This window comes from Melanostigma gelatinosum (genome assembly GCF_949748355.1).
Source record: "Melanostigma gelatinosum genome assembly, chromosome: 17".
NCBI lineage: Eukaryota > Metazoa > Chordata > Actinopteri > Perciformes > Zoarcidae > Melanostigma > Melanostigma gelatinosum.
In genome coordinates, this window is record NC_136650.1 from 19,018,702 (window position 1) to 19,043,141 (window position 24,440).

Genomic DNA, 24,440 nt, shown 5'->3' on the forward strand with positions numbered 1-24,440 from the left:
ACTGCGCATGCGTACTGTATAAGCGGAAGAAGTATTTGCGTCAGCCGGAAGCCGCGACGTCCTTTCTGCTCCGGGACTGCCATCATGGTGAGTTCGCCATGAGAGTGTTAGCTTTTCTATGTAGAATTTCTTTACATATAACTCGTTGTTCTGGAACAACACCAGTCATGAGTGTTGTTAACACTATCACAAGCGTATTTGTGATGTGTCTGATGTGTGGATGTATGTTTTTATATTATAGTTTTAACGCGAATGTCTGTAAAATGTCGGCTACTGCCCCGCACTACAACGTGGTCCGTCGGTTAATGTTCGGCTAAGCGAACACATTTCACTCATTCTGTCTCCAGAACAATGACTGATATAAGACGGTATAATCACGACGTTATTACATTTAAATACATGCTATCGTATTTAATATAATCCGTTTTTGGTTTAGCTAGTTTTGTTTAGCTAGTTGTCGTTAGCAGAAACGTTAGCTAGTTTTCGTTAGCTAACGGCGTCCGCCATCTTTTATGGAGTGGTCTGCTGGGGAGCATTATCTCGACAGCCGACAGGAAGAGACATAACACACTTGTTATGAAGGCCAGCAGTGTGCTGGGGTGTCCACTGGGTACGGTGGAGGTGGTGGGAGACAGGAGGGTGATGGACAACACTTCCCACGCCGGACACCCAGGCACCTCTGTGCAGCTCCTTCAGCTACCAACTGATTCCCCCCGTGTGTGAAGGAGCGGTACCGCAGGTCCTTCCTTCACACACCGTGTGTATATATATATATTTGTGTATGTGAAGGAGAGGTACCGCAGGTCCATCCTTCCTGCTGCTGCGAGGCTGCAGAACCAGCTCTGCTCCCAGTAGACTACAAAAAATCGGTGCATTATAAATACACCGTGCAACACAACAATTATTCTGAAACAATTTAGTTTCCCCAGTGTGTGTGATAGACAGTTCTTAATGTAACGGAAGTTCGTACACAATTGTCCACGTGGCGTTAAAAGGCAGCCAACCTCCTACTTCAACGTTGGTCATTTCTGACGTGCAGCTCTCTGGTGTCTTCCTCAGGTGTTCAAACGCTTCGTTGAGATCGGCCGTGTTGCCTACATCTCTTTCGGACCCCACAACGGCAAGCTGGTGGCCATCGTAGACGTCATCGACCAAAACAGGGTGAGCGCCCTGAAGGATGGTGGATTAATCAGCGTTCTAACCCGTCTTCTTTCCACTTGTTGACATTTATTTGTTTGTTGTGCTTTTCAGGCTCTTGTTGATGGTCCTTGCACAGGCGTGAAGAGGCAATCCATGCCCTTCAAGTGCATGCAGCTCACAGACTACGTCATCAAAGTCCCTCACAGGTGAGCGGGAGCACCCCATAGTTTCTTGACACAAAAAAATCCAGTGTACGGTTTAGTTTTTGTCTTGCTCTTCTTGTATTAAGAACTGTCCACTTGTCACGTCACAGGGCCTTAAAGTGCCGACATCTACATGAATCTGGTGTCTTTTCTTAGTTGTAAAGTGGTTGTGTGAGGATGCCTCCAGTATTAGTACTGACTGTATTTGATGGTTCACAGCGCCCGCCAGAAGTTTGTGAGGAGAGCCTGGGAGAAGGCAGAGGTCAACCAGAAGTGGGAACAAAGCAGCTGGGCCAAGAAGATCGATGCGAGAAAGAGGGTACGTCTCTGCTCATTATCGCCATTACGGATATTACGCGTTTTGTGTAATTGAGTTACAGTTGATAGTGGACATTTCTAAAAACGTGTCTTCCTTGGCTCCTGAGCAACACACCAGTCATGGCATACAGTAGTTGCATCACACACCGAAGTCGTGGCTACTCACGCTCAAACTCCAGGAAAAAAAACACCGGTGGCAGATTTCATTGTTGGGCAATCTGCCACTGCTGTCGATTTATTATGATGTTTACATATGAATAATATTTACCCCCAAAATAAACATCAAAAACTGAAATTGTGCGCTACGGTGATTCTTGTGAGGAAAAAGTAAACGACTCCCTGACTTTTGTCTTCTGTTGTTCTCTTTGCAGAGAGCAAACATGTCCGACTTTGACCGCTACAAGGTGATGAAGGCCAAGAGAATGGTAAGTCCAACCAAGACACGATCACTGCATGCAGGCCGCTTTCATGCTCTCAATTTAATCCTGTAAAGTAAGAACATCCGAGGAAAACAATTTCACATCTTGTTCATTCGTCTTCCCCTCTGATTAATCGTAAATTAATGTTCATATCATTATTCTTATTCTAGATAATTGCCTTTTTCCCTGTTGCAACATTGTGTTCCTCAGTCGGCTAATTGTTTGATTTTGGCTTAAACTCACAGCTCTAAACGTGATGTAATTTAGCACAGTGACCTGAATTCTAATGAGAATACCCTGATCGTTGAACATGATCAATAATTATTTAAGAATAATTAATGAACAAGATGCAGCTTGATTTAACACCCAGTGTCACTTCAGTTAAAGGCTCAATTAGTGTAACTAACCATCCGACAGCCGCCATTGAGTATTTTCATTTCAATAAACTGTTCTTTTTGTTTCTGCAGAGGAACAAGATCATCAAGCACGAGGTGAAGAAGCTCCAGAAGGAGGCAGCAAAGAAGTGAACACTGCTCACTCAATAAATGTGCTGTTCAATTGTTCTTCTGTGTGTTCTCATCTGTTCTTCTAATGGCTTTGTTTCCACCGCGTGTGTCGTTTATTATAAATAAACCTTTTATGGACCGCTAAATGTCTCTTCTAAATTGGTGTGTGAAGGGTGCTGGGGAATACACTTCAGATTTCTTCTGCTTGACAGGAAGTCGTATTTTGTGGCACACACACCTGAAGTAGAAGATATTTGAGGCCAAAGGAAAAGGTCCCATGAAATGACCCGGACTGTTTGTTCGTCTTAAATTGGTCGCGTTTCACAGAGTGATTTAAGATCTCTGGCTGTTCTCTATTCTAACGTGTTTAAATTGAGACTCTTGCTTCACATAAAGTGATTTCAGCTGTGCAGTTCAATTGTGATGAAACCAAAGAGTGTCTGTTCAAAGAATTCACTTGACATTTAATCGCTAAATTAAAACAGGAAGAGAGTTTATATAAGCCAAGCCTAAACAGTCAATTAGATAGTGGATATGTATCACTTTATTTTATCATGATTGTCGAAGGGATCAATCGGACACATTTTAATGCTTTTGGACAGTTATTGCTTTGCGGGACGAGTTCACCGTTGGTTCCGATCATGTTCCGCTAAAAACGGAAGTTCCATTTTCTCTCAACGCACAAAGAAAATGAAATGATCCAATCTACTTATGCTGAACAGAACATCTTTACTATTATTTAAACTTCAAGTACATAGTGCAGCACTTTACTTAGCTGTTGACTTTTCAGTGGTGTTTATTACCTACTTCGCTTTTCCTGAAAGTTAAATGATTTCGGATTGACGTAGAATCCACTCAACTGTTATTTGTTTTGGTTGGATTTTTATATGAATAGTGTGAGTTGTTTGAAATGGGATGGGGAATTCACAAAGCAAAAAGTTGGACGAAATGGGTTTTGTAAGAGGCCGTTCCTCAAACATCCACTAGATGGCAGTCTCAGCTAACAGTGCTGATTGACCCCTTGTCTTTATTTTTACTTTAAAGAAGCACACAGTCAAAGTTACACCGTTTCAGATGCAGGGAGGTTAAGTCCTCTACAGGTTAAACAATAAAGGGTGAACTGTTTGCTGCCACGTGATGTTAGGAAATGAATACTTATCTAAACTTATCTAATTGAGCTGGTGTCACTCAAACACACCGACACACAGCGCTGCTTGCCAATCCGTGGCTTTGTCTCGTAACAGATGATCATTAAAATGATCTTATTTTACACAGAGCACCTGTGGCCTGCAGCACAGTCCTCATGTGAGATCCTGTCACCAGCCAAACATGCTCTAAATCGCCTCAAACCTCAAAATCGCAGAGAGGAACGTTTCAATATGACATAACTACACACTTGAACATACCAGCTGGTTGAGTGCAGAGAACAGAGACACACCTCCTCTCTCACCATCACCCCCACCTCTACCTCTCTCATCACCCCCAACACATCACACCTGGCAGCCAGAGAAATGTGGCAGTTGATGGGGTTAGAGGGCCAACGGGCCCACCCACTTAATGGAAGTATAAAAGCTTATAATGACCTATTGTTCTTTTAAATCCATAAAATAAATATGTATATTTCACTCTCACAGATAATTTAGCATTAAATGCCTTAAATCAGGATCCAAACATGAAGACGGTTCAGGTAAAGACACAACAGATAGAGAACATTCTCTGGTTTATTATCATGAGGCCTCATAAACACGTTTTTTTTCTTTTTTATCTGAGCGTAGTTCTGACGTCAGAGATTGAATGGTAGGATGCGCAGTGATGATAGAGCCGTCATTCAGTAGCAACGACACCGGAAAACAAACCAGTTGCCCTTCAAAATAAAACCACAATACATAAAGATTGCCAATTTTATATCCTGTTGGGCAACTTAAAACGGATTTAGATTTTTATTTTTTTACCTATTTGCCTATATTTCCACTATTAACTGAAAAAACGACATGCTCGTTAATCACGCCTTTGAAGTTATTCTTTGTCATAGCAGTTCTTACACAGTGAAATAATAAATAGCCGATCTATGTTTTATAAATTCTACATCTGTGCCCTTGTATTAATTGTTCATCTATCTCTTAGTATATGCCACATATACCTAAAGATAAATTACACATATATGAGTGGATTTTCCCATTTAAATACACTTATTTTCTCTCATTTACCTCAAGAGTGTGTATACAAAATAATGCAGTTAAATTCAATTGCAAGGCTGTTGCATTTCTTTATGTTCAATAAAGTTGTAATAGTTGGACGAAATAGATACAAAAATATATAAAAACGTTTTTTGAATCAAACATATTCATATACAACCACACAGACTAGCAGATCATTTCCCATAAAAGTTATGATTTTTAATATGTGAAATTATTACACATCCATGACATCAAGAAGTACTACCCTGAGCCTTCCACTGAGCACTTATTGTATTCGTATTGGTTTGTTTCTGCACTGTACTTCTGCTCTGGTTTATGCTCTTTGATGCTTGTTTAAACAAGGAGATGCACGTATGACTTCTGGTGACGAGTAGTTCTCTTGAATACATATATGTTGAATACACTTATTGTAAATCGCTTTGGATAAAAGCGGCTGTAATGTAATTTATTCATCATGTAATAATCCTTTGCGTGTAAAAGAATAATAATAATAAAATGAATAATCACCTTTGACAACTCAAAACGTCACTAACGTTGATTTATTCCACATCTGAAGCTAGAACTAATACAATATTTCGCTTTTATTCTGAAATCTGCACTTCCTGTGTATACCTGCTACCTGTGTTGATGTTTTTCTACGCAGCTGACCGCGCGAGAGAGGGGGAGAGATAGAGGGAGGTTGGGTTGTCAGTGTGACAGACTCACGCAGGGACTCATTGGACTTAAACGTCGGTTCTCTGTCAGTCGGTACCGACTGTTAAACTGAACGAGAACACGTTAAACCGCGCAGATCACCGCCCGGAGCTCCGCAAAAAGGGAACCGCTAGGACGGCTGTCGCTGCTTCAGATGCCTCCGTGGTAAGTAGGACTGGTGTAGCGCACGCATGCATGCGGACGGTGTGGGCCCCGCGTAGTAATATGTGTCAAGTTAGCTGTAGGCTCCGCTGGATATCAGTGGCGGATGATGCGTTTCTTTAATGCGCATCTTTTGGAGACGCATGTTAGTTCGAATGCTGCCCGACAGCTTCCTGTGCGCCGTTGGCGCAGGCTGTGGTCTGCGCTGTCATGTTATTGTGGATGCAGCCAGCAGGCATGTTGACAGTAGAGGGGAGGGGAGGGGAGGTTGGAAGGGTCCCAAACGGGCAGTAGCACCTATACAGGGATAAGTGATGCTGTGTAGGATGGTCAGCACAGTTTGAACACAACAATGCTTTAATACTCCACAATAGTGACATATTTATCATGCATATGATTTGACTATTATAAAGTGTTCCTGTGGTTCTGTGTACAGAGAGTTTAAATACTTCTCAATGTTGTCTTTATTATAGTCCTACAACAGACAAGATAATGTTTCAGTACTGAATAAATATAGTTATCTTTATTGTGTTCCCTGTTGGCTGCACACATTCAGTGTGCCACAATAAACCGATAAATCACGATATAGTTCCTGTATTATTTCTATAGGGACTTACTGAGTCTATGTCACCTCGTGTTAGACCATAACTCCTGTGGTGGCACTATGATATTCCTCTGGTGATGTACTTTCTGTCATATTTGTATTGTATTCTAGTAGCAGTGGTTCCCAAACTGGGTATTGGGATTCCTGCGAGGGGTTGCAAGTATATCCTGGTGGGGCCATGAGAGTATTAGGATAGGACAGCAGAAGAAAAACATATTTCTACAACTTAAAATGATCTAATCTTTACTTTTAAATGGTGTAATGTTTTTCACATAGAGTGCATTTTCTCACCTTGTAATTTTGATGACAATAAGATCAAGTGATTTTACACACACACACACACACACACACACACACATACACACACACACACACACACACACACACACACACACACACACACACACACACACACTGTTGAGATAAATAAGAGGTCTAGATTTAGACTTGCAGATCCTGGCAAACACACCAGCTGGCCACCAGAAACGCAGGAATAAGTGTGTTTTGTCTGTGTGTGTGTGTGTGTGTGTGTGTGTGTGTGTGTGTGTGTGTGAGTCTCCTTTCACGGCTTCAGTTCCTGAAACATCAACACCTACACGTTGTAAGTGTCAGGCGAAGGGTTCAGCAGAGTTGACTTTGCTTTTGTGTGTGTGTGAGAGAGAGAGAGACAGATTCAGATGTCATCTTCCTATTATAAGAAAAATGACTCACTCTTTTCTCACAAGTACAATCCTTCAACTGAGGATCACATAAAACCCCCAAAAGAGCTTTTTAGGCTTTCAGAGTTTCAGTTGAGCAACTGCCGGCGGGTTAAGAGACGTTTTCATTTCGTCCATCGTACTGTGTCTCGTCGCGTTGATAGGCGTGTTCCCTATCAACAGTTTATTTGCAGTTGTGTCGGTGAACGCAGGTGAGTGGGGCCACACCTGCAGGCGAGGATCACCTCGCAGGAATGTTGTTTTTGTGTGGACAACGTGTGTCTTTTGCCATCGTCTGTGCTCTTGGCACGCAGGTAGACTCCTGGAAGAGGAATGCCAGACGTCCCCCCCGGAGGCGTCGTTTCATCATCAGGCCTGTGAAGCGACATGACGACGGTGGCTTCCGGTGAACAAAGCGGCCGGTCGGACATGTGTGCACAGCTTGAGTGAGCTTCAGAGTTTTGTCATCCCAGAGGGGACAAAACATATCAAATGACCAACATTAATTATGAAAAAACTCTAAACATAGCAGACAACTATTGCACAAAGATGCATTATATTAACTGGAGCTGAAAAATAGTCATTTAATTGACGAGTGGCTTGACATTCCACATATTAATCTGCAATAGTTTCAATAATCAATTAAGGTGATTTAATCAACATTTGCTGGTTCCATGTGATATTTTTCTTTGGGTTTTGGACTGTTGGTCGAACAAAACATTTGAAGATATTCACATTTTACTATTTTCACACATTTCATACACGAAACCATTACTTTATGTGTTCAGTTAATTTCATTCTCTTTGAGTTTAAATGTGTTCTGTTTTTATTGTAAAGCACTTTGCAACATGTGCTGTACAACAAAAGTTTAAAATTATAATTATAAACAATGTATTCATGTATATCTGATGATTTCGGCCTTGTGGTGGCGTGCACTCCTCTAGGACTACTCCATTTAGTTTTCATTTATTGGTAAATGATGTGCCAACATGCACCCAGATGGCATTTTTAGTCACGCCAGCAGGAAGACGTTGGCAAACCTCAGTCGGTCAGTTGGTCTCCCGCTTTGGTCCAGACTGAAATATCTCAACAACTATTGGACATTCCATCGAGCACCATCAGCAGGTCCAAATTCAGATTCGTTCAATGCTTTGATTTATGACCAATAAACCTGTCACACTTTGTTTCGTGGTAATTATCAAATGATAATAATACACGAAATTAAGATGTTAACCAAGGTAAACATTAAAGCCCTTAAACATCAGCATGTTAAATATGCCATGGTGAACACGATGGCATGCTGATGTTAATATTCAGCTCAAAGCGCCTCACAGAGCTGCTAGCATGGCTACAGACTCTTCGTTTCGCTTTGTGTTTTACTTTTGGTCGTGAATGAATTATAGAAACTTTGAACTTATTAAGTTGTTAAATGACACACAGAGTTCATCGGACAGGTTCAGGGTTCAGCAGGAGTTCCTATGAATGGGTGGATTTAGATTTGCTATCTCTCTTGTACCATTGTCACCCTCAGATCGGGAGAAGATGGGATTGAATTGAACACCGGCAGCGCAGGAGGACAACGCTCTGTGAATATTTCCAGTTACCGTCCAGCAGCGGCGTCAAAACCCTGAATCTACCTCGAGAGACCCGCAGCTGGTCTAGAATCACCCGAACCTCACCTAAACTACCCAGGAGGAGATGGAGAACTGACCAGAGACCAGCAGGCAGCTCCTCCCCTTCCCACCTGCAGCCATGGCGGGGCTAAAGCGCCATCGTGATGGCAAGATCGCCGGGCTGTACGACCTGGACAAGACGCTGGGACGCGGACACTTTGCTGTGGTTAAACTGGCCCGACACGTATTCACTGGGGAAAAGGTCCGCTGTGATTGAAGCTCTTCATATTTAAATAGCTTTCAATAGATTACTCACCCTTAGAGACAGATCAAAGAAGGGTGACTGGTAACACAGATATTTGAGTAATGTCCCTCAAGTGAGATGAGTGCATTGATGAGCCAACGTATCGTGTTTTCTCTTCGCTTTTGTGAATGTCTTAGCATCACATCTTCATGTTGTTTCTCGAGGCGTTTCCCACCAGACAAGACTTAACGTGAAATACTTGTAATGTTTGTGTTTGAGGCGGCTGCTGTTGCTCGGAGGTAGACCGGGTAGATTGGCGGTTCGATGTCCGGTTCCTCCAGTTACTGAAAGCCAAGTTACTCCCGAAGGCTGTGAACGGGAATAAGTTTCGAGTCCTGATGGGCAGGTGGCACCTCGTACGGCCGTCAGTGCATGAATGGATGAATGTTGACGTACAGTGTACAGCTCTCTTTGATCGGTCAGAAAAACTAGAAGGTGCTATAAAAATGCAACAATGAGGCCCAATATCTTCAGTATCAACACTATACATCAGCAATTAGCTGCTTCAGTCCAAAAGGAGTCAACAACCTCCACAGTATGCAGCAGCTGCTGCTGATAGTTGTAGATTTGGGGCTAGATGCCAATCATCAGTTGTCATTGCGTTGCTCTTCCAGGTGGCAGTGAAGGTGATAGATAAGACCAAGCTGGACCCGGTGGCGCGGGCGCACCTTTTCCAGGAGGTGCGATGCATGAAGATGGTGCAGCACCCCAACGTGGTGCGCCTCTACGAGGTCATCGACACGGCCACCAAGCTCTACCTCATCCTGGAGCTGGGAGACGGAGGAGACATGTACGACTGCATCATGAAGCACGACGGAGGCCTCACCGAGGAGGTGAGTGGGATTGTGGGTAGCAGATTAACCATTAGGTTGCATAGACCTGGAGTCGCCTCAAACCTCTGGAGATGAAGGTTCAACCCACCTGCAGAACCTTGACTTAGGGGCTCTCCACCATTCCCGGGGATAAAGCAAGAGAAAGGAGATCAATGAAGTATCATATCAATATTAATTCTCCTATGAATGGATGACAATCACTTAAGTTCAACTCTAGGAAACAACATTTGGATGTGGTTCTTTTTTCTTTTTCTTTTGTTGAGACTATTTTGTGGGAAAGCAGTGAAGGACACTTCAAAGGTAGTTAGAAGCTCACCAATGCATTGCGCATACCGATTCTTTAAAGTGAATCAATTCCAGACACCAGGAGGCAACTGTCTGACATTGAAAGCTGTAACGTTGCACCTCCAGCAGGGAAAAGGGATCAGGCGTTCTCTGCAATGGCAACAGTGGCTTTTTATGAAGCGTTTTATGATCCCTTACTGGTACGATATGAGGTGGCCGATAAGAAAGCTAAAGATGTTTCTGCTATAAAATCAGTTTGCATGTTTTGTTCGATTGATGCAGGCTATATTGTGGAGAATTACTTGAGAAATTTAAGATGATTTTGTATTTTCCTACTGTAAGGAGGACATGTAGGGTTAATAAGAATGCGTATTCTGCTGTTTTACTGACGTACCGACATATTATATATTTTGATATTCATTACTGTCGCTTGCTACCATTCCTGTCTCTCCTCTCCAAGGTGGCCAAGTGTTACTTTGCCCAAATCGTCCACGCCATCTCCTACTGCCACCGGCTGCACGTGGTGCACAGGGACCTGAAGCCGGAGAACGTGGTGTTCTTCGAGAAGCAGGGCGTCGTCAAGCTCACCGACTTCGGCTTCAGCAACCGCTTCCAGCCCGGGAAAACACTCAACACCTCCTGCGGCTCGCTGGCCTACTCTGCTCCTGAAATACTGCTGGGCGACGAGTATGACGCTCCTGCTGTAGGTGAGGAGTTATCTACGCTGATCACAGCTTCTACCTTCACTGGGATGGGACGGCGTCTCAGTCCGTAGTCCAGCGTGTGTTCCCAGCAGCAGGACATGGTACACGCTGTCCTTCACTGTGTCTCCCACTCTCTCTCTCTCTCTGCAGACATGACTACTGATATCTCTGAATACACTTTGCCTACACAGTAGTACTTTGGATGTAACCCCTGCATGGCACACTGCCAGCTGTATCAGCCAGCTGATAGACGGAGGAGGAACTGCTCAAGGTTCAGATCGTGTTAGCGAACAAGCCAGTTTTGAAATTAGACCATAACTTAACCCGCAGAATTGCCGTCCCCGCACCTGCAGTTCATTTCTATCCGCCTTTCTGTGTATAATAAAATCTGAGATCCGATCAGGCTGAAATTGGCTCCCGAGCAGCCCCCGCCACCTTCACCTCCGTCTCTCTCTCTCTCTCCCATCGATGGTGGTCACAATCCTTTGCAGAGCCACAGCTTAGATATTCAATCAAAAATGTAACGGGGGGGGGGGAAGAAATGAAACAGAGGCGTGCAGATTTGGAGAGAGAGAGGGGGGGGGGGGGTGGTTGACTGAGAGAAACAAGGGACAAGAGGCAGAGCGAGAGGAACGCATCAGTAGTCCCTCCGTCTACCCAGAGGCCACTGCGTCAGAGCGAGAGAGGCACTTTCTGTTCTTCTGACTGAGTGGATTCGCTGTGGCTCTTTTCTTCTGCCTGCCTTCGCTCCGTGTCTACTGTGGCCGAGCAGATATGCTGCTCCCCAACATTGAAAGTGAAGCAAGAGTAGTTATTTGACTGCATGTGTGCATTTTGGATGATGGTGTGCTGATGGCTGTGTGAGGTCAGCTGTCCTGAAAAAGGCCTGTGTGAGCATTTGACCCAGATGACAAGTCATGAGTGTGTGTGTGTGTGTGTGTGTGTGTGTGTTCTTTCCTCTGTCGTGTTCATTCTGCCCGTGCGCCATTGTTCATTCAGCTGAGATGATGATGTTTTGATTGCGGGGGGGGGGGGGGGGATTATCCGCCCAGCCGGGATGTAATGTTGTGCGATTCTATCGGCGGTGCGGTTTGATGTGGAACAGGCCGAACGGAGGCCAGAAGTCCTGACGTTCGGGGCTTTGAGGTAACCTGGCCTGGGATTACATCGCTGCCGCTGACAGCCGGCGTGGTGCTGAGGTTTGCTGGTGACGTGCCAGGTGGTTTGCTGCGGAGATAAAGAGGCCGTCCTCGCTCGGCCATCTCCAGTCGGACCTGTTTGGAGTCTGTCGCTCTTTTGAGAAAACGCTGAGGAATAATGATTATTTTCTCAATAATCATTTGGTCTATAAATTGTCCTCCCAGCTCCCAAGGTGTGAAAGTGTGAGTGAATAAAAGGAATTTCGAGGATAAATAATGTGTGATATGTTTATTATCATACAGAAAATCAGAGGGAAATCGCAGGTTTAACACAGGGAGTTGATGAACGACTAACAAGTGCAATGAAAAGATGCCTGCATCCTTTTGCCTTCTGATGTTGTGCAGTGTGTGGGCTCCTTTTTGTCTCCAGCAAATGGAAAAGTTAAATATAGATTTCTGCTTCCTCTTCAAGAAGCGCAAGCTTCACTTAAAAAAAATATATTAAAATGAAGTTACCAAATAGCAATTACAAAGAACATATTCTGGGCACTTGCATGATTCAGAGCATATCTGTGCTTCTTTAACAGGATATTTGTAGAAGGAAAAACAAATGTTGTGTCATGATCAGCAGGACAGGATGCTGAACTCGGCCCACTCAGCCGCGGGGCGAGCAACGTCAAGACACAAGGAAGTGCCGGCGTCGTTAGCTCGAGTGAGGCTGATGTGCGGTGACGCGACCGGTGTTATCCAGAGATGTGTCAGCCATCTGGTTTGTAAATAAAGTTGTTGAGGAAGGAAGTTTGGGCCGCAAGTCGCGAGGTCACGGTTGCTAGGATACGTTGGCGAGGGGTAAGATGGTAGTGGGGACTGCAGCAGCGTTTTTTTTTCATTCCCTCCATCAGCAGCAGGAGACGCTCCTTCACAGCCTCGGAGCAATAAATACTCGCCACCCACGGTTTAAACTGGCACATTGACTTCACCAGATGGAAATCCTCTCCTGGCAAACGGCAGAGGTTTGAAGACGTATCACCGGGGGTGCTGGGGAGGATAGACATGCAAGTTACACCAGCACAGGGTCTGCTCAAGGTAGCCATCGATACTTCTGCTGTGCCGGCTCTGGGGAAGACGGCATCCGCTTCACAGGAAGTGAAGTATTTTGCATTTCCGGTTTGGTTTTTAGTGATCAGATTAAGAACTTGATATTTGGCCTTTGCATTCATGGGAGGGAAAGCTTTGTGCAGAAAATCTTTGGAGAAAGAGTCACAGAGTCAGAGTCACAGAGTCAGTTATTTTGTTTGATCAAATAGTGATCTCTGCAGAGTAGCCGCAGGAAAGGAAAAGAAAGGATTAACCTTTTAAAGCTGCACTAATCAATATGTGTAATGTTCAAGTGCAACCCTGCACTTCACCTCACATTTGTAGCTTCTCCGCATCTTTTGAGCTCAATGTTTTGGTTTGACGCTGCAGCTGTTAGCTTAGTTTCTATGAATAGGCGCGAAACACGAACCAGATATCGAGCTGCTAATGCTGAAGAGCACAAGGGTCAGATTGTTGTTTTTTTGTTGCAAGATTGCAATTTTAGTGCAAGCCAACCTGTTTATTGTGGAATCGCTTAAATTCCCTTGAATTCCACTTTCTCAATAAGGGAAATATGAGGAAAGAAGAAAAAAGAAAGTAAACAAAAGGCTCTGATCAATCGGACGAACTTTACCCAGAACCAACAGACCAGAAACACGACTCTGCTGCTAATGTTGCTTCAAAAATGGAGACAGATATTGTAAATCAACTGACTTTTGATGATCCTAACGCTGCTTTAACTGCTGTTTCACTTCCCCACTCCATTACTTCATGTCGCTCTACATATGAAGCCCCAAATCTTGTAAATATTTCTCCAAAGTCAACACGCTGACGATGAGACTGTGCTTTACATCAGCGTCTCGCTGCTCGTAGTCGGTGTCTGACTGCAGGAATGTGTGTCAGTGGACCAGCCAGCTGACCAGAGCGCCAGCGGACGCCCCCGAGCAAAAAGTTGCTCTTTTTTAAAACGGATGATCGAGGGAGAGTTTGCGTGACGCTTTGAGGGGGTGATGAACACATTAACCCAGTTTCCTAGGACTGCGTGTCTGTGCAGAAGTGCATGCATGTGTGTGTGTGAGTGTGAGCATGAAGCCGGCAGCAGTGCAGAGCCTCACCCTTGGTTACACAAATGTGTCCTACGCCAGTGCATATTTATGGAAATGGCTCTGATCGAATATGATTCATGCTTCATTTGAACTGGGGGGGGGGGGGCAGCTCTTGTTTTGTTATATCTAGGTCACTAAGCTGAGAGGACGTGTTTCTCACTTTGTTGGTGGGTATTTGGGGGGTTTCTGAGGCCATCTTCCGTAAACAAAATCCCACTGAGTCCACACTTTCTTTTGGTACGAACAGCATTCTGTCTGTGTCTCTGCAGACATCTGGAGTCTGGGAGTGATCCTCTTCATGCTGGTCTGCGGCCAGCCCCCCTTCCAGGAGGCCAACGACAGCGAGACGCTCACCATGATCATGGACTGTAAATACACAGTGCCGGAACACATCTCCCATGCATGCAGAGAGTGAGTAACACGCACGAGCACAGACCCACACAGACCCACACAGATGGACGGAGTACTCTGCAGGTGCTGCATATTTCATGTTTATAGATGTGTGAAGAAGAGAGGAGCGGCCTCTCTTCTTCTGCCGCTCCCCGTTGCTCCTGCTTTTCGCTCGCTGCTGCAGTCAGCGGCTCCACCGGAGACGCAGCGCTGCGTTAAGTGGATCGAATGCACCCTTTAAAATCGGCCCTCTATTTTTATCATTGTGAGGGTTTAGCTGTGCATCGAAGCAGAGCAGGGCGAAGTAGATGCTGAATACATTCTTGAATGACTGTAGCTTTGAAAACACCGATCTCTGCTAGACTGGTGGAGGTGGAGAGCTTGTTTACGGGATTATCCCAAAGGCAAACACTGATAACAGTGCTCTTGAATATCAGCTGCAGAGGTGGTTATTTTGTGGTGATGTCTAATATCTTTGTACTTTACCTTTTATCATGACAGCAGAGTCATTGATCAAATACACCAAAAGTATGTTGTTGAATGAAGTGCATCTTATCTCTCACGCTGGAGGCAGAAGACACTGAAAAGATCCGATTTTAAAAGTTTTTTTCTCGGCATGTTTGCCTTTATTGGACAGTTGACAGTGAAGAGGCAGACAGTGAATGTGGCACAGAGGGAGATATGACATGCAACAAGATCTATTTTAAAGGAATTCTGTTTTATTATAACCTTATCAGCAACGTTTTGGCATCAGCTGTCTATTGGTGTCACAATCACTGGCTCAATCATCAGCTGTGTGGCTTCCAGCTAACTTGCTTATCATTTCTGGTTCGTTGGAACCGAAGTCTCACTTCCTATTCGCAGGCATTTTGTGGCCTCTATTTCTACCAGTAGTGATGGTGATGTATTCAACGTTGGGGTAAGAAACATGAGCATTCGGACGATTAGATCGTAAACAAGCCAACAGTTTAATCTGAAGCAGTTTATTTGGAGGTAAAACTGAAAGTGAGAACATCGCAATTGTGTACATTTTGTCAGGACAACTGTACGCTTACACTTACTACGGCAAGTCCAGTGGGTCAAAGTTCAACCAGAAGTCAGCCTGTAAACTGTGATGGATGTTTACAGCGGGCAGTTTGGGTAATAATTTGACCATTTGGGTAACCTGGTGGTTAAACCTGTCTGAATGCCAACTTATTGTTATCCCAACTACTCTGAGTATTAATGTGTATCTAGAAACACAGCTCGACCAGATGCTCCTCCACGATGCTGATCCCCTCTGTGACTCCCTCCAGCCTCATAGCCCGGATGCTGCAGAGGGACCCCAAGAAACGAGCGACCCTAGAGGAGATCGGGGCCCACGAATGGCTTCAAGGCGTCGACCCCTCCCCGGCCACCAAGCTGTCCACGCCTCTGGTGTCCCATCGCAGCCTGTCGGAGGAGGAGCACGGCTCCATCATCCAGCGCATGGTGCTTGGGGGCATCGAAGATCGAGATACCATAACTGAGTACGTGTCCCTCGATCTCACATACATTCGCCACGGTTCACTCGTCCAGCTAAATCTAAATTGAGTGTCGTCAAGAGTGTAATTGCCATTAACAACCAGCTGGCAGTCAGTCCTGAGCTGTCGCCATGTCAAATCAAATCTCCACCCTCCCGTCACTTCCTTTTGACTCACGGTCAGGGTTCGGTGCAGCTCAGCGTGCTGATGTGTGTGTGTGTGTGTTTTGATTTCTCTCTCCATCACCTCCAGGGCTCTGGAGTCGAATCAGTACAACCACATCACGGCTACATACTTCCTGCTGGCTGAGAGGATGCTGAGGGAGAAGCAAGAGAAGGAGCAGCACAGCCAGACACGATCACCCAGCCCCAGCAAGGCCCAGTTCAGGTACACGCACACACACACACACACACACACACACACACGCACACACGCACACGCACACACGCACACACTCCTTGAGATTGACAGAGTGCTGCCTCTGCAGGGCTGTGTGCTGTCAGTTTCCAAAAGACAAGTTTGACAGCAGAATGGACGGACGGAGGCTTTTCAGCAGAGACTGAAGGACAGACTGAGAATAGACGAGAGGTTTCAGATCAGCAACGTTATCGTGGATATTAAATTTGTCTTCTTATTAACAAATTGAAATTCAAGAGATATAAGAGATGGTTGGCGTGTACTAAAATTGCAATCTTGCAAAAAAAGCAATCAGACCCTTTTCCTCTTTAGCATTAGCAGCTAGATATCTGGAACTAATGCTGAAATATAGGTCATCAAACAATGAAATGATAATAGCATATTCACCATCCGCTCTGTAGTCTGACCATGCTACTTCTCGTTTTGCTTCACATCTCACACACCAAGCACGACCGCCCGTCTGTAATGTATAATTAGCCAAGCAGCCGCTATGCTGTTGGTTATCTCAGCTGTGTTTGCATCATGCTAATTCATTGGTCAGAGTTCCAGCTTTCAGACAACTGACGCAGATGCCCACCCGTAGCACGGTTTTGACGTGAAATGACAGAGAACGTGACCATTACATGAATCTGAACTTGCTTAAAACCACTCCGACCGAATAAAATATGAACAATGTCTTCGTTTAACATTCTTGTTCAAATGTACAAATGACAGTTTGTGCCATTAGGTGGAGTTACACTATTTGCTGTCATTATTTCTTGGCAATACAATGTGTTCCTTCGTGAGCTTTTTTCATGAGAGTGATTTCAATTTATCTCTTGGAAATAAAGCAAATATGCAAATGAACCAATATGTTGAACTAAGTTCTTTTGTGTCAGCATGCAACTAAATGACTTGATGAAATGTTTGGAAGTGTAAATATATAATTGCAGTATTGCTAATTCTGCTCAACCTCCCTAAACCCTGTTTTTAACCCTTCACAGGCAGTCCTGGCCCACCAGAGTGGACGTTCACCAGGATGTCAGTGACGGCTTGGGGGGTCCGACTATCTCCCACCCCGGGGGGCCGCAGTCACCTGCCCGCAGTGCTGAGAGCCTCCACAAAGGCCCCAGGCCCAAAACGGCTCTGCTGGACCTCAGCCAGCGGCAGGAAAGCCACACACAGCCGCCTGCTCGACAGAACCAGGAGAGGGGGCTCCGGCCTCTGGTAAAGCCCCACTCCAACCCCCTCAGGCTGGGCTCTCTGACCTCAGCGGGCCCTTGCAAACCTCGTAGTCCCAGTCTGTTCAGCGTGGAGGAGGATGAGGAAGAAGAAGGGGAAGATAATTGTTTATCGCCCTCTGCGCTTCCTGCTCAGGTGGTGCTTCGCTGCAAAGCCTCTTCCTCCTCATCCATGTCTTCTTCTGCTAATCGGCTAACGTCCCGTATGAGCGCTCCAGTTCTCAACCAGATCCACGAGGACAAAGAGGAGGAGGAGGAAGAAGAGGAGGAAGAGGAGGCGAGGAGGGAGCTGCATGGATTCGGCCCGCCCAAACCCAGCCTCAGCCTCAGCCTCGATCTGAACTCTAGAATACCATCACTGCCCACGCTCATATTATCGCCCAAAACAGCCGGTGTAACGGCACCGGTTGCCGCTTTCACTCCCAGCTCGGAGACTAGTGACGACGAGACGGCGAGCCACCATAAACCAGATACGGTGACTGCAGGCGGACAGGGGGACGAGAGAGGAGGGAGCAAAGAGGAGAGAGAGAAAAGGGGATCAGGGCAGGGAAGTCCCTCCAACTGCACCAGTCCTGGATCAGGTTCGGGCCAAGGCAAGGGCACCCCCAAAGCTGCCAGCGGCCTGGTGGAAAGCTTAAAGCTGATGAGCTTGTGCCTGAGCTCTCAGTTCCACAACCTGACAGGGGGAGGAGGAGGAGGAGGAGGAGGTGTAGGAGGAGGTGTAGGAGGTGGCGGCAGCAGCGGGGCCGTTGTTGGCGTGGACGCCCAGGACCGTCCCATGTGGAGGATGTGCATGGGCGGCTCCACCGGCAGCCTGGATAAGGTCTCGCTCCTCGGTGGCCCCTCACCCAGGGGGAACCTGTACCACCACCAGCCCCCGCTGGGAGGCGCGCTGGCAGACCCGCTGCTGGAGGGCTCCTGCACGGGCACGCTGAGGCTCGGAGAGCTGGACCTGGCCAGGGAGAACCACAGGAACATGAAGAACCGCGTGCTACAGATGCCCATGAGCGACAAGACTCTGTCCGTCAACATCCACCGGAGCACCAAGGAGGGTCTGCTCTGTACTCCCACCCCACACAGCTGCTGCCAGGTCATCTAGAGCGCCGACAGACGCTCCATCACCTGCTGCACCTCCACGCTCGTCTGTACATCCCCTTATCGTCTCGCTTTTCTTGACTTATTCAATGCGGTTTCCTATTATTTAACACTTACGGCGGAGGATAACAGGGAGGGAGTCCAAAATGCCTACTTTGCACATTTAGAGATGCTAAAAAGTCTCCGTGGAGGACACTGGTTGCCATGCCAAGTATGTGAAGCACTTTCAGCAGATTAAACGGAAACACTAAAGGGACATTTTAAACCCCCGCGGTGTGTTTAAAGAAGAGACATTAAGTATGGGAACGGACACGGGAGGTGCTCACATCCCTGCTCCTCACACACTTGTATATACTGTATGTACACATGTGCACATCCACACGCACACCTGCATCACTCTCTGATAAGCTGGTAAAAAAGGGATACCTGATGAGTTTTAGTGTCATGCTGCATATTGTATTTTTGTCGTACTTGATGCTGTTTTTTTTAACTATTATTTTTAAAGAATTCTTTCTTTGAGACAATCCTTTTTAATGCGTTTTTTTTTATTCCGACTGAACGGGTTAAGTTATGCCTGTGTTTTTTCATTGAAATGAGGACAAAGAACAGGGTGAAAATGGACTTAGCGGCACTAAAGTGTGATGGTGGCGTCACAGTATTTTGTAGTCTTATCACTGTTTTATTTTTCTATCTCCAACGTGCTCCGCAGACTCAGAAAGAAGAAGGCACGCTCGCTTGCCAAGTCTCTGCGCAGTTACACAGCAGAGGCTGTACATATGTGAATAACCCTCCGAGCAGTACTCTGTGCTTGTAGTATTGACGGTAAAGTTGTGTCGCAGTAGTAAACCTGAATACTAGAACCGTACACACCATTATTCTCCACTCCTGCTGGATGTCCAAGCTTTTGGTTGAACCCAGAGGTAGAAGTGTGTTTGGCGGCAGGAGAAGAACAGAACTATTACACAAGCAATGGCAGCTCTTTCCATTCAAAGGGAAGGACTTCTGGGTGGAACCGAAAGCGTGTGCTTTCCAGGATCACGGTAGCCACATGTAGCATATTCCAAGACAAAAACAACAAAAGGGGTTTTCAGTAGAACATAACAACACCGCCCCGTCGAGTATCGGTCTGTGTAACTGGATGTGTGACCCACCCCGAGTGGAATATATAACTTGATCGGTGCATGTGTTTTTTGCTGTAGCAACATTATTCTTGCCCACTGAGGTCAATCCAGCTGCTGTATCTACCTAAGTAACAGATTCAAGCGGTCACTTTACCGTAGCCTCACAACGAAACCAGCGACTGCAAAATGTACAACAAAAATGGATGTGCCATAAAATCTGTCTTGAGCATATTGTACTGTATATGATAGAGATATATTAAAAGGAAATGATGTGAATAAAGAGTCCATTTCTTGACTTTTTGTTGAGCGACAGTTGATTTTCCACCTTTTTATAGATCTGAAAGGAAAGGAAAAATATCAGGGCATCTGTTGTGCAGCCATACAAGCAGCATTACATTCACACTATTGTCTGATCAGGAGTCTCTTTTATACAACGCAAACACCTGCCGGTGTTCAATTTCCTTTTACGCATCCCAAATCAACTTGGAATAGTCCAGCTGTGAATCAGCCTCATATCCCGCCCTCGACACACATTCAACCTCGAACGGTCGAAGCAAAGCACCTCATGAATGCAGAGAAAGGAGCCGGCTGAAGAGCGCTTCTTTACGGTGAATCACAACGACACAGAGGAGGATTTTCTTTCTGACAGAGAAGTTAAAGTGTCTGAGGGTGAGGTGGTTCCCTCCTAAAAGGGTTCTGCGGGGATGAAGTATTTTTGTAGGATATCCAGGAAGTTAGCGTCACACTGGTTCCCTCGACAACAATCCAATGGGGATGTTCCATTGGATTATAGAATGTCGCAGAAAGTAAGCTCTGTGAATGTATATGACGCTTAAACGTTTCGTTTTTCTGTGTGTCTGCTTGGCCGGGTCTCGTTTGGTCACCTTTACTTCATCTGCACACAGGGAAAGGAATCCCTGGTAGTTTAAAACTTTAATGTTTTTGATTCATGTATTGCTTCATTTTTTGTAAACTTTGCTCCCAAAACTGCCAGACATAGTTGAGCATCTTTTAACCATTGAAATGAATCTCATCCATTCCGTGTACATGAAGGTATGACGTGCCACAGAAGAAGGCAGACATCAATTGAGTGCCTTTGTTCTGTTAGCATGAGCGGATTATGAGACTGTATTGTTACTCTGTGGTCATTTTCTGTCTCACTTTAGTTGTTTTTTTCTCTTTTTGTACATGTTTTGGTCTATTCGTAGGCATTTTGCATCGCTCTGTTTTGTGTCTTGTCGTGGTTTTGTGTCTCTCTCTGTAGTTGTTTCACTTTAATTGTTTTGTAGTTGTTTTGCAACTCTTTCTCGATGTTTGGTGTCTCTTAATAGTTTCTTTGTGTCTATTTGTGTCTTTTCATAGCCGTTGTGAGTCTCTCTGTGTCTCGTTGCAGCTGTTGTGGATCTCTTAGTTATTGTTTTGGTCTCTTTGTAGTTTTTTAATGTTTCTCTGCGGTCATTGTGAGTCTCCTCCTGGTTGGTACGTGTCTCTTTGAGTGATATTTTGTAGGTGAAGGCCAGGGAGGCCTCCGACACGACACACGTGATATAACATCCTGCTGAAACCATGAGTTGGAAAAAAAGAAATACTTTTCTAGAGAGGAGAAGAGGACGATAGAGCAGGATGGGCAGGACAAATTCTATCATCGTGTTTATTTTCCTCAATGGTCTCGAAGCTTCACCCCCAAACACTGCAGGGAGTTGTAATCTCTGCAACATCTGGGCTGCTGTTCCACATCAGCCAGCTGGGAGGAAATCAGATCAGACCAGATGAGCTCCGGGGTCGACAGATGACGTTTACAGTGGATGCTGTGTGATATGCAGGGGATCAGTCCGTCAGACTAGCAGGGAAACAGACGCCGCGCTCACAGCAGCGGACGGAGTATCATGTCAGTGCGCATTAACAGCAGTGGTCTGTTAAAGTTAATCCTTTACTGACATACAAAACTCGATTTTCTTTTCTTTTTTTAACACTTTTTTGTTCTTTTTGTAGGTTATGGGAAACATGTTAGAATCAGACGGAGACGTCTCCTTTCAATTCAGAGGTAACCGCATGTTTTTGAATACGATAACAGAATATACATCTGTTCAAATACAGAGGTCATGAAAGAAAAAACACTCGCATGCACGAAAACAAAGTCAACAAAGAGAGGAGAAGCTCTGATTACACCACACACACACAGAGGGAGAGTGACTTCATTGTCTGCTCAGACATTACTCCACTATATATTTACAGATATAATAGTTGATGCTCTGAATCCTGTATGCTGCACCTTTAATCATTTGAAAATGTTCACATAAATTAGCCGTCTCTTCTTAGAGCAGCTTTTTTTCTTCTCGGTGTATAGCGACAGCAGGTTCAGTATCATCGGCCATTGTTGCACTTATTTCCTTTTTTTGTGTTGGTCCCTGTTATAACATTGTATGGTCTCTTGTCTGTCAGCAGAGCATTTCATCTGACCGCCAGTGGAGCTGAATGTTGAGGCTGAACTCCTGTCAGCAGGCTGTCAGTGGAGCTGCTGATGAAACTGCTTTAAGGAACAAAGCCCCCCGACACACACACACACACACACACACACACACACACACACACACACACACACACTGTCAGCAAGCCAGACGGATCCCACACCTCTTAGACTAAATACAGCCTGCTGAGACACTACACTCCTCTGTTATTTTAAAACTTCCTTTCTTTGTGACCATGCCCAACCAGCGCAACACAACACACACAAACACACACACACAGTTGGTCTCAGAGTACACAGACAGTGTTTGGCCATCTGATGGAGCCTCTGTATGCTTGTTCAGAGTGTTACTGAGTGTGTTTGCCCATCTCACACAATGTGAAACCAAGGACTGCCAGAGAGAGCAGACAGGGAGGGAGAGAGAGGGAGAACGGACAGCAAGTCAATTAAAGGGAACTCTTCATTAGCTGTGACAGGAGGGTATAAAAAACCCTATTACAGTAATTACATGGAAGACAATAGAATCCATGGCAATTTAACATCAAATAAACCTGTGAAACTCAAATCATGTGATGTGGAATGAAAGGAGCACACAGCAACAGGGCAAACGGCAGGAAAAGGATGTGAAAAAAACAAACAACAAAACCATTTGCACTGTGAGGAAGGTAGGACACATCTGGAGAACATTTTGCATCACAGCGATAAAAGTTTCTCACAACACTGCTGCTAAACAGGAAGTCACGAAGCAGCTCAGCACAGAGGCCAAGATGACTGCAGGTTCGCTTTCAAGGTGCAATGTGTAAAAAATGAATTAAAAAAAGACAGAATGTGAGGAAGGGTTGCAGTGCCAACGTTTCCTCATACGATTTGTCCAACATCTTACAACATCCTGCAACACATCTCACGTTACATGCATCACGATAAACAGCCACTGTTTGGTTTTAAAGAAGCACGTCATTGATTTTACTAAAATAACTTATTTGTCATTGAAAGTATTACTTAGCCTGTGAAAACAGTCATTTAACATTAGCATGTAGCATTTGTGTTTCTGGCCACCTGGTCCAATCTTTACTTGCTTTTAGCCCTGGTTTGGTTCTAAATGCTCTTTAGCTGCTAAGCTAGTCACCAGCTCTTAACGGGTACATTGGGGTTTCAGACCTTGTTTGCTGCAGCAGAAAATGATGCCATAAAACCAAAACAATGAGCTGAAAGATGCTAAAATGCTCCTTAGAACTGACCATTTGGCTGTTAATTCTCTGTGCCTTCATCACTATGAGCAACTTTTTCACATTCAGGTTGTCATGTGATCCTTTGTGATATAAAAATATGGATTATAGTCGCTTTAAAATAAAGATATTTCAACGCTTTGCTGCATTATATGTATAAGTAAGTGGGAGAGGAAGACCCAGCTGTACTTTTTAAATCGATGTAAACAAGCAGTTTGATGACAGGCGGCTCCAAGACCAGATTCCGTTCTGCAGAATCAATAGTTTCAGTGAAGAGAGAGAAATTACCCGCTTTACAGGATTTTATGAATCAGCAGCACTTCAGTGTCGGTCCCATGATGACGAGATGCCTTCCCATGAGTCTCGATGTTGAAGTCTCAATGCCTCTTTGGATCCATTTCGCTCCGTCTGCGAGGTGAAGAGAAGTCTTTTCCTGTGCTGTGTCTGTGGAGAATAACCTACCAGCTGGCAATCTCCAGCTCTGAGTCTGATATTTGTTCCTGATGCACTCAGTCAGAATTGAAACGCTGTGATCATTAGTCCCTGACGCCGTTGGTGTAATGTGAGAGCTGCGAGGTGCTGTGAAGTGCTCTCACTGCGTAAAGGCTGAGAGGATTTTTTGGGAGTTCTTTGCAAAATAACAGTTCCTTTGAGATCATTGGTAGGGGGAATTTATTTTCTAGATAGATAGATATTACTTTGATTTCACAACATAGCCGTGCTGCACAGACTTCATTGAAATATCGTCCTTTTTTTTTTTTTACTGTGCAAATCAGTCTGGCTGTCAACATAGCTGCATAAATAAATCTCTGGACTGCAAATATCATCAGTCACTCATAGGCAGGCTACAATTGTTTGGGTTAGACAATGGGGAGTGTGTGTGTGTGCGTGTGTGTGTGCGTGTGTGTGTGCGTGCTCGATGCAGGCATCTCATTAGAGCAGTGGATTGTCACATGAAAAATGAACACAATTTTATGGGGCTTTGGCACTGAGGGGATCG

At 45.1% G+C, this 24,440-nt stretch overlaps 2 protein-coding genes across 2 annotated transcripts; both read left to right on the forward strand.

The window, feature by feature from the left end:
- On the forward strand, positions 1-2,643 carry rpl14 (ribosomal protein L14). Its single transcript, XM_079288770.1, has 6 exons — positions 1-87; positions 1,060-1,161; positions 1,252-1,346; positions 1,563-1,662; positions 2,033-2,086; positions 2,548-2,643. The coding sequence occupies exons 1-6, from the start codon at positions 85-87 to the stop codon at positions 2,605-2,607; spliced, it is 414 nt and encodes a 137-aa protein (XP_079144896.1). The 5' UTR covers positions 1-84; the 3' UTR covers positions 2,608-2,643.
- Positions 2,644-8,537: 5,894 nt separating this feature from the next.
- Positions 8,538-19,951, forward strand: LOC306790944 (SNF-related serine/threonine-protein kinase-like). Its single transcript, XM_079287501.1, has 7 exons — positions 8,538-8,816; positions 9,473-9,691; positions 10,437-10,683; positions 14,272-14,413; positions 15,688-15,900; positions 16,147-16,281; positions 17,295-19,951. The coding sequence occupies exons 1-7, from the start codon at positions 8,694-8,696 to the stop codon at positions 18,628-18,630; spliced, it is 2,415 nt and encodes an 804-aa protein (XP_079143627.1). The 5' UTR covers positions 8,538-8,693; the 3' UTR covers positions 18,631-19,951.
- Positions 19,952-24,440: the final 4,489 nt, after the last annotated feature.

Bases quoted from the DNA above. Each gene is read 5' to 3' on its own strand.
- rpl14 (XM_079288770.1), top strand. The intron at 1,162-1,251 runs GTGAGCGCCCTG...TGTGCTTTTCAG, and splicing joins ACGTCATCGACCAAAACAGG to GCTCTTGTTGATGGTCCTTG. The intron at 1,663-2,032 runs GTACGTCTCTGC...TTCTCTTTGCAG, and splicing joins AGATCGATGCGAGAAAGAGG to AGAGCAAACATGTCCGACTT.
- LOC306790944 (XM_079287501.1), top strand. From the start codon at position 8,694: ATGGCGGGGCTAAAGCGCCATCGTGATGGCAAGATCGCCGGGCTGTAC. The intron at 9,692-10,436 runs GTGAGTGGGATT...CTCCTCTCCAAG, and splicing joins ACGGAGGCCTCACCGAGGAG to GTGGCCAAGTGTTACTTTGC. The intron at 10,684-14,271 runs GTGAGGAGTTAT...GTGTCTCTGCAG, and splicing joins GTATGACGCTCCTGCTGTAG to ACATCTGGAGTCTGGGAGTG.